Source organism: Xiphias gladius, chromosome 23, assembly GCF_016859285.1.
Source record: "Xiphias gladius isolate SHS-SW01 ecotype Sanya breed wild chromosome 23, ASM1685928v1, whole genome shotgun sequence".
In the NCBI taxonomy this organism is placed as follows: Eukaryota; Metazoa; Chordata; class Actinopteri; order Istiophoriformes; family Xiphiidae; genus Xiphias; species Xiphias gladius.
In genome coordinates this window covers 7,307,477-7,328,319 of record NC_053422.1, presented here as the reverse complement: position 1 = coordinate 7,328,319, position 20,843 = coordinate 7,307,477, and the positions used below count along the sequence as shown (strand labels likewise).

At 41.0% G+C, this 20,843-nt stretch overlaps 1 protein-coding gene across 1 annotated transcript; it reads right to left on the bottom strand.

Moving 5' to 3' along the window:
* Positions 1-3,108: 3,108 nt before the first annotated feature.
* On the bottom strand, positions 3,109-20,213 carry gpm6aa (glycoprotein M6Aa). Its single transcript, XM_040119421.1, has 7 exons — positions 20,166-20,213; positions 7,847-8,039; positions 7,305-7,461; positions 6,166-6,319; positions 5,234-5,310; positions 4,604-4,669; positions 3,109-3,261 (listed from the first exon to the last, which is right to left on the bottom strand). Exons 1-7 carry the CDS (start codon positions 20,200-20,202, stop codon positions 3,109-3,111), a joined length of 837 nt encoding a protein of 278 aa, XP_039975355.1. The 5' UTR covers positions 20,203-20,213.
* Between the last annotated feature and the right edge of the window lie 630 nt (positions 20,214-20,843).

Below are 20,843 nucleotides of genomic sequence, written 5' to 3'. Positions count from 1 at the left end.
TAAATCCAATCACTTTTCCCTTGTAATACTAGGCGTGTGGTTTTGACCCATTGATATTAACCCGCTTCTGAAATAAGAAGGCTGTAGATTGAGTGTGCTTTTGCACTTGCATTCTGATGGTACTCTAAGTTCCTCTGACTCTTAACAAATTCCTTAAATGTAATTGTATTATTGAGCCGGAGACCGTATGTAAGATGTGTTAGCGAGTTCTGTCTGGCACCAGGGTGCAAAGTGTAATCTTGGATGTGATTTATTACCTGACTGGATGGACTGGTTGCTTGGGGTAGGGGCCAGACTCCACCTGCAAGCAGATGACAGGTTTACGGTAGTGTGGCGCTCACATTTTCTGCACACGTTGGTTGAGCTTGGGTTGACTTGAACCGGTCAGTACAAAGGCATTGAGTGAGTTCATACTTCCTCTGGACAGTCCTCCATCTTGATGTCATAGCTAGTGACACCATTCCCATCGTTTACATTTTGATTGTATAATCACAAAATCTATTTCAACCACAACCTATATCTTAATTTGTTTTCTTTACTCTTGGATATAAAATGTTAGAAATTCTGTATCTGCATCACCACCAAATCAAATCAGCTGTTTCTTGGCTCAAGTCTTATTTGTAAACAACATTTCATGAAAACGTTTTTGAGACACAGTGCACTAAAGTGAAATGAAATATAACCTACTTCAGGTAAAAATGTAAAATAAATACAGATTTGTGGTCTATATAAATGTTACTATACCTTTAGGATAATCTTAAGAGATTTAGAATTTTTCTTATTTTGATCCTTGTTTGGAACCTCTCATCTAAAAAATGTGAAACAGCTTATTCATTTACTGTATTGGTTTTAAGTATATACAGAAAAACTTGAATAGTGTATTATAATAATAGTGTACCTAGTATTAATAATAGTCAAGAGTGTTTAAGAGAAAAGGAAGACATCTAGTGGTTTGAAGTAGTTACTGAGTGTACCCCCCCCCATAAACGTCAATTTCCTTTCTTCTGTTAAAATGGTAATCCATCTTTCAAACACTCTAATCCTGTCTGACCATATTTCACGACTCACTTGACAGTTAATATTGACTCATACAGTAGCTGTTACAAATCCTGTAATACCATAAGTGGGGACTACTTGACATCAAAACAAAACGGACGCAAGCGACATCAAGTATTTATTAACAAGTACACAAGTGAATTTTATTTATGCAAGCAAATTTGATCATACAGGTCAAATAAGCCACCTCAAGCTGTTGGCACATGAATGTACAAAACAGATTCAATTTAAAGCCTGCTACTAAGCAATTCGTAGTGAAAGTACAAAAGACTAATATGAGGAGAAAGCCGAGAGCATTTTTTTTAAGATCATTACAGAGTAAGCAATGTTGGTACAAGTATTAGTTTTAAGACATGGTTGAGAGCTCATCACAAACTAAACAGACACAACTCAAAGACTACAGTTTTCTAATATCAGTAGCATAACGCGGTAAGCGTGGGGGATTTAGTACTGCACATATAAACAAAGGGTTGATCCAGCAAGACAGTCAAAAGTGTCAAAATAAAGAAGTGAAATAAAGTAACTTTTGAGTCAATAAGACTATATTAATGCATGTCCATGCCACGAAAAACATCTAAATTCACAGTCTTTACTAACAGTACAGTTATCCAACTTTGAGTTGAACACCAATGTGCTTACATCTAGAGAGAGCACAGAAATGGTCAAATAAGTGCATGAAACTAGCTTTTAGAAATGCTGACAAAGCGAACTTTGCCAGGCAATGAACCGACAGGCCACCTTTTGTAGTCGTATGGCATCAAGATGTGTAAGCAATACAGTTACTGTCATGAACAAAATTACAGTGACACACACTTTTCTTACATCTGATAATTCCACCAAGGAGTGCCATTACACCAACTACTTTTTATTGTCAGGGTTTTCTTTTTCGCTCGAGACTGATAGATGCAAAGTGGACTGACCCACAGTGATCTCTTCTCACCTGAATAGTCCTTAAATGTCAGTGCTTAACATATAGGTATGCTTTGATATATCAGTATATACAGTGCAGAGTTCTGCAAAAACAGGAGTTAGTATTTATAAAGTTCCACCTTTTAAGAAATTAAAAAAGGGGTTGTGAAAGCATGTTTGCATGTGCTTTTGTGGCTTGTGATTCAAAGACAATGGAATCATTCACAGTCCTAAAATACATTTAAATGGCAAGATTATCATAAAATAAGACATAATTTATCTTTAATTGACTAATCCCATTTTTTGATATCTATCAAAGTCATTGTTTCCTGTTTAACAGGCTTGGCACATCTAGCAAGTATTTGTTTTGCTCTAATGATTTGGTATTTAATGTGTCGTCTTGCTACTTTATAACTTCAAATAGAAAAACAGATTGAATTACTTTCACGTGAAAGTGGTTTTAATCCCTGGGAATACTGGTATGACAAAGGCTTATGCTGCTTCCTAGTTGCGTAGTGAAATTTAAAATATTTTCAAAACTAACCACCTGCTCACATACAGTACATAGTTCTTGAAGATGAAATCTCCAGACACACAACATGAGAAATGTGCTTGAAAACCCTTTTTAAGCCCCTGTGACCCCCTCAGAAATCAGCAAAAAATAAATTATGCATGAGAGCAAAATGACACTTAGCATCAAATTAAAAAACTTTTAAGAAAAATAAAACAATTATACACAAATTATTCAAAGTAAAAAAAAAAAAGCTGAAATACTACTGCTACTTCAGATTCTACAAACTACACTAAAACTACTATCAGCACTAAACAACTCGTATTCAAGAATAGTATAACTGCCATAATGATAATCTTAACACCATCCATGAGAGAGGTAAAGGGGCTTTTTTTTTTTTTCATCTGAAATGCTGTTTGTGACTGGCGAGGTTGGTGTGACGTTTCCCCCCCAGACCACATTGTCATATGACGCACCAGTGACATCAGCGGTGGCAAGGGCCCTAGGCGCCATCCGCCCCACCCGTGGGAGGGGATGGTAGAGAGAGAGAGAGAGAGAGACAGATAGAAAGACAGAAGAGAGAGACGGAGGGAGAGAGGCCGGAGTGGCAGGGCCAGGCCTCACGCTGGTCTTTATGTGTAGGCGTTGAGACGCTCCTTGGAGCGAGTGGAGTGGATGTCGTGAAGCTCCTGCTCCTCCTTCGACTTAATGTCCTCATACTTCTGCATCCGGCAGGCGTCCTTCACGTAGGCCCAGTTGGCTGACAGCACCATCAGGTAGTGGATCTGTGAGGGTAATTATAAAGTGTCAATGCAAATACAAAGCAGATTTGAACCAAGAAAAAAAAAAAATCAAAACAAATCTGCCTTCCGTGATTTGTGTTCAGATTTGTTCAGTCAGCTTTAATTGTGAAACATTTCAGCTTTCAGGGTAAAATCCAAAATCGTTTAATAACTATAATATCTACTTAGAATATAATATAGATTGTATTATTAATTGCTCACTTTTATTATCTCTCGTGGATGCAAATTAACAACTAAGAATACTCATTTATAAATTTAAAATGAAAATAATAGACTTGTAAAGCTTGTTTTCGTAGACTGGCCCCTTTAAATCAAACATTACATTTCCAGTGGTCCAGCAGGTGGCGGCATTATGCTAAATGTCATCATGGCTAAATGTCTTTGTTTTTGTGTCACTACGGCAGCTAAGGTTATGATGAATGTACTGCGCTTTAACGACTGAGGTTGTAACACAGCCTCTCTGTTCACAAGGAGTGACAGTGTCATAGCTGCACTGCACTTTTTACGTTAATGAAATGAAGACAGACCAGTAATGCTACTGAGGCTCAAACATGATTAATACTAACATTATTTTGTTTATATTTCTTTCTTTCTTTTTCTTTCCTCAGGGTAAATTGATGGGTCTGATGCATTTTTAAAGATATTTTAGCACTGATTGTGTTTCTGACTTTGAAAAATTTTTTTTTTTGAGGGCAGCTCATTATTGGGATGCATCATTGTATCTGTCGTGATGAATTTTCTCCACCAATAGCTGGAAGAAAAAAAAGAGTCCCGCCATAGTTTGCACCATCATCCCTGACTAACAAACACTTTCTGTTTCTCAGAAAATGGCCCCTCACAAATTACCGAGTGATGTTTGCAACAATTTCTCAGCCTTTCTTCTCCCTGTTTCCATGACAACACATTGACATGTCTGGCGCCTCAGAAAGAGGGAGGGAGACAAATCCTGTCTTTTCCGCTGCGCCAAAATGCCTTCTCTCCCATCTACAGCTATTCTCTCGCCGGCAAACACGACACAGGCTGTCTATGAACCAGCCACAACAAAACACAGCTGTTTTCCCAGCTACAGGATCTCCTCTCAGTTACCTTCTTTTCAGTTGACTCCTGCCACTGTAGAAAGCGAAATCAGTCCTTTATGAAGGACTTGCGATACTGCATTAATTAAAAAAAAAAAACAAACCTACAACCAGCATAAGTGCCATCTTATCTGTGGCATCTTCATTTAAAAACACATGCCACATTAAAGGGTTCCTCTGTTTTGTGCTTGATTTAAGAGAGAGTTGCGTCCCCTGAGAGGGAGGTGCAGGTTTTATCGGTGTCTCACCATAGCAATAACAGCAGCTCCTGCTCCAGCCAGGGCACAGATGAACAGGTGGAATGTCATGTCGAGCTGTATCAAAAACAAATCACAGCACATATTACTCTCCAGCGCTTGCAGGACGTGTCTGCCAATCAAACCCCTACCACAGAATGCACTAGTAAACAGTCAGTTCCTTCTGTTTCACAGCCATAAACCCTCGTTTGAGAAAGCAGTTTGTTGGTTTTTGCAGTCAGTGTAGACTCTGTTTACGTGGTGTTACTCAGATTGTTCTTTTAATTCCTGGGAGTAACGCTTGTGGTACTGTAAGTAACCACACTGTGTGTCATTGCACCGTAAGCTGACAAAACACACAGATAACCAACAACTGTCTGGTACATCTAAAGTCTGCTACTGTTTGCCATTGAACAGCTCCAGCAGGGCAGCTGAGTACAGTGCTTTGTTACAGGGCTCCTAGACAGTGGTTTTGTGGTTGTGCTAGTGGTACTATGTCATTCATGTTCCTGTTGTATTAATGCTTTTTCTGCCGTTAGAAACACATCTAGTGTGAATTTACGAACTTGCAAGAAGATGAATTCATCTAATCTGTACTGATTATGAACATTGTTTGATACCTCGAAGTAACTTTTACCTTACCTCAGTAGATTCACACATCTTGTAGAATTTCTCTGAACCAGCACAGACCGTTTTCGCCTCAGCGATTGGCACAATACCTGAAATAAATTGTGTTATTGACAAAGCAAGTATAAATATCAGAGTGTAATGATGTGCGATTAAAAAGCAGTCAGAGAACAGAAAACAGCAAATTGCAAAAAAGTGGCAAAAGGTTCATATGTATCAACAGGCCGCTATAAGACAGTCTTACTGTACGCATAGTCACAACCGGGCGGCATATAGGCCGCTGATGTGATGGTGGCAAACAGTTGTTGACACAGGGGCAGTATTAGTGGCTGCTGGTGACTAACGGACTGAAATTAAAAATAATGAGCCAGCCACATAAACTAATGATATGATGGACTTCTTTGGACCAGCTTAACATAGTGTTATTTTGGATGATTAAAGTTTTCAGGACAATGGTTTGAGGAGAGACACGCGGTCCGATATATTCTAAATTTAAAACCGGGGAGCATCAAGTTGGGTCATTTATGGTATCTCATTTCAGAAGTGGCTTATTTAACAGGTACATTTTTTTTGTATGCATAAAATAAAGCAAATTAAGCTTGAAATTTATAACAGTTTATTAGATGTAACAGGAGATATGTTTTCATATGCGGTCATATGGTCATATGCCAAAATATAATCTGATTTAATACTGTAGTTGCATTTTCTATCCAGAATTTAAAGAAGAGATTTTTACAGAAACAAACTAGTGGCCATACTTGATAAATAAACTTTATATTCTTCTTGGCGAGTTTGGAAAGAACAACCTCTAAGATAAAAGTAAGCAATTTAGACAGGGCAACATAGATGTGAGAGGTTTTCAGCAAAAGGGGGCCATAGAGATCTGAGCAACTGAGATCTGAACAGTGGGAGGGGCGCAGAAATGGAGACAGAATGTCCATTCTTACCGTACTGGCGTGGATCCAGGCAGAGCGTGGCCCCCTCCAGCACGGTAGCGTTTTGGCAAATATTCCAGATGTTGAAATATATGAAGACCGGGAGGGAGGTGAAAGCCGTCACTCCGAGCCAAGCCAGCATGAAGATGTATGTCAGCATGATGAACTGAAAGAGCAACAGAGGACGACAGATCAAATTAAGGTACTGTGTCAATTAACAGTTTTAATGTAATCTATGTAAGATTAGATTAGAATTAGACTGATGTTTTCTGTATCCTGGTGTACTAATAATACTATTACCATAGTATGGGTTTGGTGTTTTGTTCTAGGTCTTGAGTTGGGTTACAAGGTGTTCCCGAGCCACTTGTCTGCTTGATGGTCCACTTACCCATTTCTGCCATCTAGTCTAATTTTGGTTTTGGACATTTCCATGGGCATAAGATTAACGCACACTAACTTAATGAACCAATTGATCACAAACACTAAAGCATAACTCATTTCCTATGCCTCCCTGTGGAGCTTTAGTTTTGCTAAGCAATTATATCCCTGCAATAATCTTGTTAGGATTGCTGCCAGCTCTGTAATATGCTCCGTATGAGAGTGCTCTGAATTTATTTTATTGTTTTTGGCAGTATAATTAACTTATTTTGAGTTATGTTTTTTAATGTAATTTTAGAGCATTTCTGTTGTGACACAGTACGGTATTAGTTTTTTTTTTTTTTTTTTTTTCCATTGTAATGTGTTTTGCTGCCTGGTTTGTCATGGATGCTCAGTTCTTATGTCCTACACGTTAACTCGACTTATATACAAAATCAGCTAATTTAATATTTGAGGACCTTTTCATTTAACCCAAAAACCCGTTTATGAAAACTTGAGCATTTCGCTCTACTTTCTGTTCAATCATTGTCAGATCAACAGCAACAGCGATTCGTTAAAAATGAATAAAAGGCCATAGTGATTGTCACTATGGCTGAAAAAAGTATCACCTAGAGAAACTTTCACCTACTCAACTTTTTTCAAGGGGAGAAAAACTGGGAAATTACCTGACATTTTGACTGTTTGATTACCAAATTATTCCTGAAAAGTTCAGCCGCGGTATACGGTAGTGGGTGTGATTATAGGCACTACATGCACTAAAATGTCAGTCTCACCCAAGCGCTGACGCAGCGTCCGCAGGTGGTGATCTTGAAGTCACCGTACAGGTCTTTAATGGCTCCGCTGGTGAAGAAGCCCTCCACCATCAGCAGGATGCCATAGACGAAGAAAGCCGAAGCAATGCCGTAGATCACATACTTGATTATGTCAATCCTGGAGAATGAATAGAGAACCACTGAAAATGTACACAACAATACCTTGTTACACTTTGTTCTCAAAACTATAACAAGTCTTTAGCAAGCCTTTGAGAAGTTGCCACAGGATGGTGCGATTCAATTGTGGGTCAAATATTGTTGTTCTCTCATTTTTGCTTTAGTAACATAGATAATATATACTACAAAATGTTCTAAAGAAAGAATCAAAGCAGTTTGGAGATTTGGTGCACTGTGGAAAATGTAGGCTGTGTCACACAGCGTATGTTAAAACAATGTTTTTCTTTCCCTTTGTGGGAATGCAAATAGCCAATTCCGTAGGGTTGATAACGTTATCTTCAGAAACGAATCGACACACAAAGTCAGTCTGAACCTCTACTACTCACATGGTGAATACATCCAGTGCGTCCACAGGGCTCCGCATCACCTCGAAGTAGTTCTGGAGGATGATGACAGTGCCGGACAGCGCCTCATGTCCGCAGCCGCAGAACAGAGCCACGCCCGCGTACAACAAGATGGTGGCTATGAGGGATGGGTATGGAATCCCACCCAGGCATTTGATGCAGCATTCAAGGCACCCTTAACAGACAAATAGATCAGAAAGGTCAACCGTTAGTCAACAAAGGCAGGAAAAGGAAAGACTTCTCAAATTAAAAATTCAACCAAACTTTGCCAATGGGCAAATGCATTTGCATGTTTTACACTGTAGAACCATTTACTTTTTGAGAATCTCCAAGATTCAGACCACAGTTGGGAGGAAAGCATGCATGCATGCATGTGCAGCGGAACAAAACACAACAACTTGTCAAAGTAGCTGGACTACGGTACATCTTCTCCCTGATACACAGTATGAACAGCTTGCATCGGGTGTTGGGGCTACTCAAAGCCGCAAAAGAGATTCAGATGTTTAATGGCCACCTCTGCTTTATCTAGTGTCACATTTTTCCTGTATTCTTGGTTCATGCACCATATTTGTTCGGTCAGCTGCTCAGCCCTACAGAGGGTGCTGACATTTTATTCAGTACTAAAAACTCAGTCTGAGCGTCACATCGTGAGCCTGACCTTTTTAACTCTATTCTTCTTTGCCCAGCTTCCTTTCCCTGGGGCCCCCTTAAGGTGACTAATCATTGCTTGGTTTCAACTTCAATCTCCTGTCATACAAATTTCTCACAGAGAAGCTGAGTCTGTAAATACTCAGGCACGTAAGTGTGTCTATACGAGTTGCTTAGATTTATATGTCTCCTATGTTTGTGTATTAGTGTGTGTGTGCATGTGTGTGTGTGTGTGTGTGTGTGTCTATTTCTGGGTACTGAGACAGTCATTTCTCAGGGTAACAGCAGTAGATGTGGAATTTATTTCCTGGGGAAGCACAGAACATAACCAGACTTTATGGGGTCTTGCAGTGCAGTGCAGTATATTAACCACACAGACACATTTTTCACAAAGCCAATCGCGTTCTAAATCAATTCGTAACTCTTTATCTAGAGCCGTATTGCAATGGAGAGCTGCAACCTAAATATGCATAGCTGCTTGAAGTCAAAATCAATACTCGTATGTGAAATGTACAAATGTAATTCCATGTTCGTAGAAACGGAAAATTTCTCTCAATCAGTTACATCACTGCCAGGGCCCATGATTGAATTAATCTGCATTCACACCGCTGTCCTCGATCAGAAAAGAGCCCTATGACTGCACAGTCAGTTTTCATTGTTAGTTATAGAGATTATAAAAGATTTCAGGATCGTTCATCGAGGCCGTTTTCAGCGCCATCTCTTTTATGGTTATCGCGTCGTCTTCTCCTGTGTTACAAAGCAGGAGTCAGAGCAAATATCGCCCCTCCTCCTCCGCAACTCTCTCTGCTTCTGACTCAGATCCAAACCTGAGCGGAATACCAAGTAGCCGGTCCGCCTGCTGGGCTGTGCAGAGCAATCAGACTTTATGCTGCAGCTTCAACCCTCGCCCAGACTTGCCTAGATTATCTGCATTCTCGCTGATGTAATCCAGTGCTAGACTGTAGAATGTCTATTCTGCCTTCCTACCTTATTCTAAACCTATTTTGTCCATGACAGGTTTGTTGAGAATGTATGCAGTTTCCCAATAGCCTGTGCAGCTTTTTAACACTTAGAATCTACTCTGGTCAGTTACAGCTTTAAAGACGTGCTTCTCTTGCCTGTTTTTTAACGTCTGTTTATGGACGTTTTCTCAGCTCAGTCGTGTTTTCTCGGGATATTTTCAAACTTTGCAGTTTGAAATTATGCTGAAATGGATGGACACGTCCCGCAAAGGTGGGTTTCTGTATGTCTTCATCAAAAGGCCCCCCCCCCCCCTCTTTCGGGGAAATGAGAGTACAGTATGTCATTATATGTCAAAGTGGTGAATCCCTCTCTTAACAGGTTACACTATCTCTTTGCTATTTACAACATTTCTATATCATCATTGCCCTGGTGTTTCTCCAACATTCATACCAGGCCAGCCCAAGAGAGTGGGACATCACCTGGGAAGAGACATCAGATTCAGGGAACACCTCACCTGTTGGTGCCTTTCAGTCTATCAGGTAGTTGACCTGAGCCTCCACTCCGCTGACATCCACAGGCGTTTTCACGCCAATTCGCACCTTAACTCATGTGACTCTGCCTACCTGCAGCTTGGACTCCCCGTCAGCCAGTAAAACTGATGCCGCCTCTTGCTTCACTTGTACAATTTAAGTCAAATGGTGAAATAGTGTAGTTTTGATAGTAATAGGTTAAAAGGGGAAAGGTCAGTCTCCCTGTTAAAATGATTTATGTCAAACAATGCACTGCACTGTTATTTTGTCATTCATGTTGATGTCGCCACTGTCCTTCAACTTGACTTCTCTGCAAGGCTGTTAGTTGTTCCCTAGAAAGGATGATGAATTTGTTGCTCTTAAACAAAAGGTTGATTTATGGTATAAATTGCTTGCAAGTGTGATGATTCAGCAGTGGGTTAGGCATGTCTATAGTGTTTTTAGCAAAAATGAAATATCTCTTGCAAGTGCATTGCATTCTGGCCTATTGAAGCTACAGTTTGTGAAAAAAAAATTGTTTACTAATGATGTTTTTGATCAGAAAATTTGGGAAATCTCCGTAAGATATCAGATTGACCTGATTTGGCCACAATAAAATATGTACAAGTACCAGTTTTTACAGTATATTTCAATATTTTAGGCCATGTTCAGACCAACTTCCGCACCGAGTGAAAAAACACAGCCCCCTCAGTCATTTGAATGAGGCCTGTCCAGCAACTTCAGCAGAGCCTCCAACAGAGGGCTCTGGTAAAAAAAACGTAGAATAGTCGAAAAAAAGTTGAACCCTTGCAACTCGTGATGCGTGGCTTTCGCTGCCAAAAAAATGTCATCCGGCAACCGCGCCGCGAAGGCCAGTCATATACATGCAGGCGCAAATTCCTGATTACTTTGCGGCGCGGATGTCATATTTTTTGCTGTTTACTGTTTTTGATCATCGCAACAGATAAAAGACAGAGAGTGATTCTGGCACCACCTCTTCCCTCAGACTCATTATCCTGAGTTACCTTAATCGTTTCAGGAAGCAGGCGGTGACGGGATTTATTGATGCGAGGGTGTTTACCGACAAGATGAGAGTGACAGAGAAGGCGGTCGCGTTTACCCCTCACGCCATGGGTCAGTGGGCCTGTTTAAGCCAGAGTAAGAACTAACTGTCCGATCATCTGAGATACTCTCCAAAACAGATAAGTGGACATTTTAGAGCATTAGACTGATTCGCATGCGGTGCTTGTTACTTTTGCCTGTCGCATGTGAATCAAAACTTGAGTTTTCATGAAGCACATGAACACTTCATAAAAAGAAAACACAAATTTTGTAATTTTCCCAATTCCTTTCCTACTTAGTCTCAAGATAGGCTTTTTGTTTGCTGCAGTAAGATAAAAATTCCAGCTCAAGTTTTAAAAGAACTGCATACATAAATCAAGTGGAGTGGAAGACAATACTACAACCTCACATTGGGAGCAAACTTATTCCTTTTTTTCTTTTTTCTTTTACCCACCTTTGAGACACGCTGGTTAAATTTGGTGCTGTAAGGTGTTTGAAGCCCGTGCTTTACATGAAGGGGGATGAGCAGCAATATAAATGATTTATGTCATGGCCTCAATCAAGGTTTACTACCTCTACATTATTTACATTTCTGCACACAGATTAAACTGGCTGGAGCCGGCATCTTGCCATTCTTCATTTGAAATCTGTTTTACCTTTCCCTGATGTGTGACGCCACCAATCATACAGGAAGTCAGGTGTCATTGCTGCCTATTACAGATCCAAATAACAGACCTGGCTAGTAGTTTGCATTGAAATAGTTTGTGAGGTACAGCAAACTAATGTCGTCTACGTGACTTGACTGAAAGGAGGTGTTTCCATGGAAACAATTGAAGATGAAGTTACAGGGTAGGATGGGAGTAATAGTGAGTGGCTGTAAATAGAGTGATGTTTTATTGATTGTCTGCTTTTCATTTTGTGGAGGGGAAACTCCTCGGAGCCGCTAAAGAGAGACGTATAAGGGCAAAATGAAATGACCGTGTCAAACGCAGGTTAAGGTTACTACTTAATAGTGACTCTTACATAATGGTCTAACAGAAGGAAAAAAGAGAGTCAGACTGGATGTTGGTATTCAGTCATGTTTTGTCATGTTAGTAACATCTTCTAATCTTTATTCAGCTGTTCTTTGTCTAATGTTCTCATGTGTGTCTTCATATTTTTGAGAGCGCAGTTAAACCTATAAGCGGACCATGCTATAATGGCTTTATGGCTTTTGGAGGATATTTGATTAGATGCGATTTGTCTCTATGGTTCTGATATCATGTGTCGTCGCCACCACTGCGTTAAACAACACCTCCTCTCATACCACCGCATCCTCTTTTTTTTCCTCTCTTTAACCCGTCATTGATCCTAACCGACTGCAGCACTGAGCCGGTGAAAAATGGCAAGTGATGGTGCGAACTGACTCGGAGAGCTAGTAGATGCTTGATCCATAATTTAGAAGTGGCACAGAGCAGCAGAGCACAAGCCTCTCACATTCATTATTCAAGCCTCCTGCTTAGCCCAACATTACCTGCGATGAAAATAAAAGATCCCCTGCTTGAGCTGCAAGTATTTGAATCGATCATGCTCACAGGTGCAGTACTATTTGTCTTTTGAAACACCGACTTACAGTCAAGTTGGGATTTTGTCCTAATTGACTTTGGGTGAGCTGATTCGAATGGACCAGTGGACGCAATGAGGAGGAACCTTGTGTATGCCTTTTACTTGATCTGGCCTAGGAAGACACAGTATGGAGCTTTGGATACTGTAAGTTGTTGTTTTCATGGCAAAACACGCAAACTACTCATTGAAATTGCCTAGTTTTATTTACATTATTAGAGTGGGAAGTCTATCCCCAGAGCAATGAAGGTTCATGAATATAAAAGTCCTTCAAAATTAAAAAGCCTTTTTTTTCAAAGTAACTCAGATTTCATGCTTTCTGCCGCTGTACGAGCCTCCAACAGGGGAGAAACATCTAAAGATCTGAAGATTCTTCCTGCTATGTGAAATAAATTTCACTTGCCAAAATTGAAATACTGGCAACTAGGATTAGTCTTAATGAATTTTGAACAAAGAGACAGGATTTCATGAGACGGTGGGGTTTAAATTTTTTATCCGTCACACAAAAAAAGCCTCTTTTTTTTTTTTTAAACAAAGTGAAGCCTACATGACCCCAAACACCATGGTCCAATCAACAGAAGGCGTCTCCCTAATACAAAGAGAAAGGATGACCCCCCTCCCAAGGCCCCTCCTACCTCCTACTTCTCCTCCATCTGTCAGTGTCATATCCGACAGGCAAAAGGGCCACACACACACGCGCGCACACACACACACACACACACACACACACACACACACTGACCCAGTCAACATTTGCATGAGGGAGGAGGTTATCCTTAAATAATGATTAGAGGTAAATGACGTCATTCAAAGAAAACATGGCTCTAACATCCAGAGACAGTTGGAGTTAATTAACTAAAGATTTGCTGCCCTTTTTAAGGCACCAATGAGTCAGATACTGTTATATCCATGTTTAATACAGTATTCTTCAGGCATGTTTTTCTAACCTTACCGAAGTCCCTCAGTTTCCTTCTGCGTGAAGTTGAATTTTTTTCCTGGCCTTTACCAGCCCACAGCAGGCCCAGTCTAGTACATAATGATTTAAGCAGTCAAATGTACTTATTACCAAGCTTATTACCCACCGGATCCGTTCGCAGGACTTTGTCAAAGGGGAGACATGTATTTTATGGCAACATATTTAAAGGTTCAGGATCCAACAAAAATGCTCCTCTTCCAGATTTACCTCTCATAATGTAAATAGTTAATTTAGTTCCAATAACTTGCATTTTGTAGAGCTGAAAGTGGTGTGTAGCAAATAGCTCTCTGCATATAGCCTTCCAAATTGCAGGAAGATTACATAATTGCACTTCCAAAATATGTCTTTGGGTTTCTCTTTGATGTTCTGCGGTGGAGACCTATTCTGTCTTTTCCCCTGAGTTGCTTTTCAGACACATGCAGACCGAGTCTTTGATAGACTGTGGCTGTGATGTGTACTGTAGCAGTGTCAATAAATACCCCTCTTAAACTTCAAACACACCCGTGACCCAAAGCTCTTTGTAACTTGTTTGTCTGCGACAGCATAGTCAGGATGCGCGATGCTAGATCATTTCCCTGTGTCGTTTGGGTCAACACGCTCGGCAAAGTGGGAGTTGCCGGAAACAAAGAAAGAAAGATGATCATTTACGCCAATAAAATATTGGCTGTAGACACCTGCCTGGCCCAGGAGTGCAGAGAAAAGATGTTTGCACTGGAATGAACTGTCAGAATCTGATTGGAGTTCACACTCAAGTCAGATGCATCTTGTTTGTACCTCTCTATTGTACCTAATGCTGATCGTACTACTAATGTACTAGAAGTCTTGGCATAAATACAGATTTTTAGTTGACTCCAATTAATGTTTTTTAAAGATGATATTGACCTGTAAAGTTGGTATGTCTTTGTTGGCACATCCTTAATTAAAATCCAGCATGTAGGAAAGTCAGGCTTTGCTATTTGGTGCCGTTTTAGCCACAGAGAAAATTAATAAGATGCGTTTTCAGAGCAGGAAATGAACAAAATTAAGTGAAGGAGATGACAGAAAAGAGAACAGTTATCAAATTTTATGTCCGGTGCGTATTGACTTCACTTACACCACAAGACATCCAATCAGACTCAATTTTTGCGCATTCAACCAGCAGTTATTAGTTCCTTGTTAGAAGAGGAGTTTTGTGTGGGGGTGGGGTGGCAGTGAGCCTGGTCCTAGAGAGAGAGACAGAAAGGGAGAGGGGGAGAGAGAGAGAGATCTCAGTGGGGGGATGGTGTGTCTGTGTCAGCCTAGGAGTAATGGGTGTATACGCGTCTCGTTGCTTTCCTATATTTAACGCGAAGCCCCCCCCTCCCCTGAAGCGAGCAGGTTTTTTTTTTTTTGGTTTTTTTTTTTTCAGCTCCTGCACGCCCCCCCATCTCCTCTGCGCATGTTTAATCAACCAGTATGGTTGCCATGTCAACCGCAGCGCAAAATAAGCGAATAGGCCGGGTACTTCGGAGCCGTGACCCACTTTACTGTATGTCAACAAATTCAGTGGGACAATAGTGAATGAGACACATTACAGATAAACCCTCTGGGCAAAAAAGGACGTTGCGGGCCAGGTCCCAAAGCTCAGCCGCTGATTTCTTCTCTTTATTTTACGCTGAGAGATGGAGGAGTCTGAGCCTGACTGCGTGACTGCTGAGCAGGGATGTGTCTTTTGTCTGTGCCAAGTTCACTCCAGGAACTGAGGGACAAATGTCAAAAACTCAGGAGAAGACACCAGGGCTGTTCTTCTGCTCTCAATTTAGACACTTAAACTGTGCGGCTGATGCTCATTTCAAACTGAGAAAGAGTTTAAATGTCTTTATTGGCAACATTATAAGCAGCCAACACCAGGGAGTGTATGGGATTTAAGCCGCAGCTCCCAAACAATAGATCAGAGGAAAAAAGCCTGTCCTCAGGGTCTGATTGAATCTGTACAGTTGTGTTTGTACTTGATTACACTTTCCAAAAAGCCCTATTATAATGTGCCCATGTCAAAATCCCAGTGGGTATCTTCGGGAATGGTCTAAAAGGGCATCACTATATAGTATATTGGACACCTGCTATCCCATATCTAAAAATCTATAATGGTGAGTCATTCCTATGAAAGAAAATCATCAGAAGATCTCCTGTAATAGCCCCAACAATGAACAATTGGTGGAACTCCCTTGACTTCTACTTGGCTGGGGCAAATTAGGATTCAGAACAATGAGCGAGAGAGACGAGAGAGACAGGAAAAGAGAGGGAGGTTGTGTAATGTGGCATGACCACAACTCACCGCTGATATTTTGAGGCCATCACGGGACACAAACTCTCCACTGATGTATTTACCGGTTTAATTAATTAAGGTTAGAGGGTGTTTAAGGCAAGATGACAGGAGAACTCTGGGATTTGCTACTATCTAGAAATGAAGGAATACATTCACAAACACAATACTAAGCCCTAAGAATAAATAAAATCTGGAAAAGTAATTATATACCATATCAATATTGACAATGGGCCTAATAATTTTGTCAATTTTGGTCATGTATATTGGCACAACGGTATATTAGTCTAACAGCATCATCTCTAATCAAAGCAGCTGCTTGTGAATTCACACCCTAACCTTAATGCAAATCTGACATTTAATGTGGGGGCTGTAAATTCAAAGTGCGTGAAACTCAAGGAGCCTTTAAAAGATACAGCAAAGCCCTGCTGTCTGCTGTGTTCATTCCCTGTCATTTGACAAAAACTCCTGTGTTTCATGAAGATTGACAAAAAAATGTCAATGAGATGCTCAACATTTAACAGCTTGCCAAGTTAGTGGTCTGATCAAGCTGATCGCATGGAGGGACAAGCGGTGCCTTGCACAGTAGTTTCTTGGCTCAGCAAAAGCTAACGGGTATGCCTTTCTCAATTTTTCCAGTCAGCGGCAATTAACAAAACTAATGTGAACTATGTTCAGAATGTTGTTTGGTTTATTCTTAAACGCTATTACCCATCCTGTTCTTATTTGCAAAACTTGTCCGCAGAACTTCAGTCACGTTAGTGGAAACCTGCCTTGTCAACCATAGGGCGTTGGTTTGCGCCCTGGTGCTGATGGCCCCTTTTGGTATATAGTGTGCACTGCTACATTTGGCAAGTAGCTGAAGTGAGCAGTGCCCACCTGGTGCGTCTGACTCATAATCGGAGATTTGCAGCCTCAAAAAAGGAAGACAGAAGGCCGTTAGCGTGCTCTGAGTGTACTCATTGACACCCATACCTCTTCTGAGGTTGCGGTACCTATTTATTTGCAGTTTGCCATTAGTTTGGATGATGTCTATCGCATGTTTAATCAGCAAAATTCTGTTGAATTGTCCTTTAAGAATGTCATGCATTTGTGATAGTGAAGATAGTACCCGGCTGACATTGAAAGCCCACATAAAACAGAGTTGCCTTCTGATAAGAAAACAAAGATGACACTCCATAAGCTTTTTTAAAACTGATCTGGCCTCACAGAAATATTGTTACAGTGCTTGTGTTTTAAAGAACTTTTGCTGTGAGCAATGCTTTCGTGAATGTTCAGTGTGTCAGTGTTAAGCACAGCTCTGACTAGATCTTTGATGGCCCGTAAGCTTGCTCCGTGACAGCTTTACAGCAACAGAAATCATTGTTGGACTTGGTGGTGCTAAGTTTCGCTTTTTTTTTTTTCCCCCACTTATTTATTCATTACCATATTTATTACCCAGAGTGACTTAAAAGTTGGGGTGTGACTTGACTGTTGCAGCTTAAAACTTCTCTTAACAGGGCAGCTTTAATGTTCATCATGCTTCGTCAGAGCCATTGTACCAGTCATCTGTTGAAGAGCTGTGAGTTTTCAAGTCAATCATTTGATAAAAGACCCACAATGCCAGGTGTCCAGTGAGCCCCGGCTACCTTGTTCTAACATTACCTATCTTACGTTGTGTCAAGCTTGATCAACCAGTAAACCTCCTGAAATATTGTCACAATCTTATTAATAAAACAGAATCTGTCTTTACATCCACTACTAGCGTTCATTTTTCACCCATAGGGAAAGCGTACACAACCTTCCAGACCCAGTCAAATCTGGAGAAGAAACTACTTTTCCCAAAGTATTTTTTGTTTGTATTTCCGTATAAGTGGATTGAACTTGCAGTTCTCATTTGTTTAGAGAGCTGCAAGTTTAACCTTAAAAGCATTACTAAGTGGATTCTGCATCTCACCGTCTCATCTAGGCCTTAGCTTTTAGCTACACTTAATCAAATTTGAATTGGTTTTGACTGTCAGTTTGTTTATTTTTTGCATATTATACACTTAAACATCTGTTGCCTGATTATTGCTGAAGCCTTGTACTGTCTAGAGGCCACAGTTTGTATTCAGATGTTTAAAGGTATAAACTTCAAAGCCAGTCCTTGACGTAAGTAACTCAAAGAAACAAATCCAGTTTTTCCTCACACGTGGGCAATGATTCACGAAGGCGTGTCACCACGGTGGCCATAGGGCTGTAAGTGGCCACATGCACTTGTCAGGGGGGCAGGACCAGATTGAATGTCAGCTCCTAAGGTAACAGGCTGGTCATTTACTTTTTTTTTAAACAAACTCTTTTTGAATCGTGAGAACGTTTACAGTAGTGTTACACAGCAAATGTCAGCCATAAACACAGGATATGTGGACTAAGATAAGTATTGATGTATGTAATTATTTATTTTTTGCTCCGATTGCACCTTTTATTTCATCCTGAACCTCTTTTCCCTACTAGACTTTTAAGCTCCAAGCCATCCTTTGTTTCTAACCATCAAAGTTTAACAAGTGACACAGAAAAAACAATTACGTCACCTGCAAAAAAAAAAAACAAAAACAAGAAAACCCTTTTGTTTGGTTTCTCTTTTGCATCTCTGAAAGAGCTTGTGCAGAGCAACTCTGACTGTCCTAAGAAAACAAAATGAACATATGGCCTTCTGTTTGCACGTTTTACAATCTTTGTAGATATTCAGAAGAAAATGTTTTGCCCGTGAGCCAGATTTAGGCTAACCGAGCTTGCCGTATATGAGTGCAAACTAAGTAATTACAGAGACTTTACTAACCTCCACTTCACCCATGTAACAGGGACATGGCATACAGTCATGTTTGCAAAGCTTGCCCGGCTGCTTCTTTCAGTTGGGTGAGCATTTGTGCTAGTGGCCAAGGATGACAGATTTTGCTTTCTGAACAGGAATGCCCGAGTACACACCTAGCAATGGCGACCAGGATGTCATAGATTTTCGGTGGTACATATGCAAATCGTTGCAAATTGTCATATGAAACAGCACCCTCATAAATAATCTTGCAGCAGTTTTGTCAATCCCTTTAATCAACAGGGAATAAAACAGAATCTGTATCTACTGGATTTGCTTAAATAACATATAGTCAGCCTTTATTTATAATAGATGATTACTGTATGTTTCCCATACTGCATTTCCCCAAACCTCTCACTCTCTTTCTTACACCATCTTAATCTCTCTTCCCTTCTCTTCTACTTAATTTCTGTCAGTCGGACCGTATCTCTTTCTGCCTCTTCGCTTCCCACACTCACAGACACAGTGAACTATTCCTGTGTTACTGAAATGTCATCAGCAGGAGTGGGTGAAGACAGAAAGGATAATGACTACCCTTGGCCAGTGCCATGGCAACTATTACAGCTCATGTGCGCCTGTGAGGAGCGCTAAGCTGCAAGGCGGAGAAAGACTGGAGGGAAGGGAAACACAAACATATGAAGCCATGCCTGTTACATGAAGTGAATCTGAGAGGCAGGGAGACAACGGAGGCCAAGACAAATGTGTTTTCTACAGGACAACAGCATCCTGTTCATCTCTCGTGTGTCAATGCGGGACGGCTTCAGAAATAACAGCCCTGTTCAAAATGTTGCAGTCCACTAATAAACAAAGATATACTCTCTCTCCCTTGCTTATGTGAGTCCCAACTGTACATTGAATCATTCATGCAGAGAGTGGGTGGTAGTGGTGGGGGTGTGTGTGTGTGTGTGTGTGTGTGTGTGAGAAGTATAAATGGCAATTCCACTTTGCATAAAGCAAACACTGCCCCTCTTAAATGAACAAAAGAAACCCGTTACTGCATCAGTTCCTCACACAATGTCGCAAAGGTACTGGGTCTTTGGTCTGGATATTTGGACACAAAGGGCACAACCTGAGAACCGATGGATTAATGAATGTAGAAGCTTGGTTTGTTTCTTCACTCGTAGTGTTTTCTCTCTCAGCCATTGTGACAGGCATGGAAACCTTGTCAAACAAACAAAGACGGTCCTGCCCTCGCTGAAGCAGTTCACACCCCTCAGACTACCCAAACAGCACATACAGACGTGCACTCTTCAGTGGAGTGCTGATACTCAGTGGACAAAGGAATTACCACAAACAGCTGCTCTCCTATTCAGAAAGGGAAAGGCTAACATTTGTGCATTTGTCTCTGCAGAGGCACCCATTGACACGCTGACAAAACACCCATGTCAGATTCACTTAAGGGAATCTACCCAAACATGCGAGAAATACTTTACCTTTCTGGGTCTGCCCCTCATCCATGTCTTCTTCCATTGTGCTGATGCTGTTTTAGCGCAAGAGATATGTTTAAAAAAAAAAAAAAAAAAAAAGCCTGTTTGAGTTGCAGGTATTTATTTTCAAGGGATAGTCCACAAAGCACTTCTGCTTTCTTTTTCTAGGTCTCACTTTTCCACTTTCTCTAGATGCGCCCACTGAACGCTGAGATTGCCTGTCAGCTGTGGTTTCTGTCAAGCATCCGGGTGATGCGAGGGATCACTGAGTCTTTGTGGTGCTGTCCATTGCGCGCTGCCGTGGCAAGTGCTGAAAACCTCAGTCCCTTGTGGTGGTGGAGGAGGAGGAGGAGGAGGAGGAGGAGGAGGAGGAAGGGAGTAGGGGGGCTGGAGGGAACAGAGGGTGGTCTCTGTGGTTGGCACGAAAGCACATTTGTGACAGAGGGGTATGCAGTTGAAAAAGAGAGGTGTGTGTGAAAAATGTGGAACTAAAACACTAAGCAGCACTGGAGGATGGACTGAGCAGTGAATCTAGATCTTCTGACTGTGTCATATTAAGGAAGGGGTGTTCATGAATGCGTTACCCTTCCTTACCCAGTCCACCCTAAACACCCCCAGCTCTCGGACAGAATGGTTGAGCCTGAGCCCCCCCCCCACACAGTGGCAGCAGCTCTACTGCATTAA

What these genes read in the sequence shown, in the direction of transcription:
- gpm6aa (XM_040119421.1), bottom strand. Translation starts at nt 20,202, where the DNA reads ATGGAAGAAGACATGGATGAGGGGCAGACCCAGAAAG. An exon ending in CCTGGATCCACGCCAGTACG is followed by an intron (nt 5,311 to 6,165) that starts GTAAGAATGGAC and finishes AATTTATTTCAG; the next exon opens with GTATTGTGCCAATCGCTGAG. An exon ending in AGATGTGTGAATCTACTGAG is followed by an intron (nt 4,670 to 5,233) that starts GTAAGGTAAAAG and finishes TTTTTGATACAG; the next exon opens with CTCGACATGACATTCCACCT.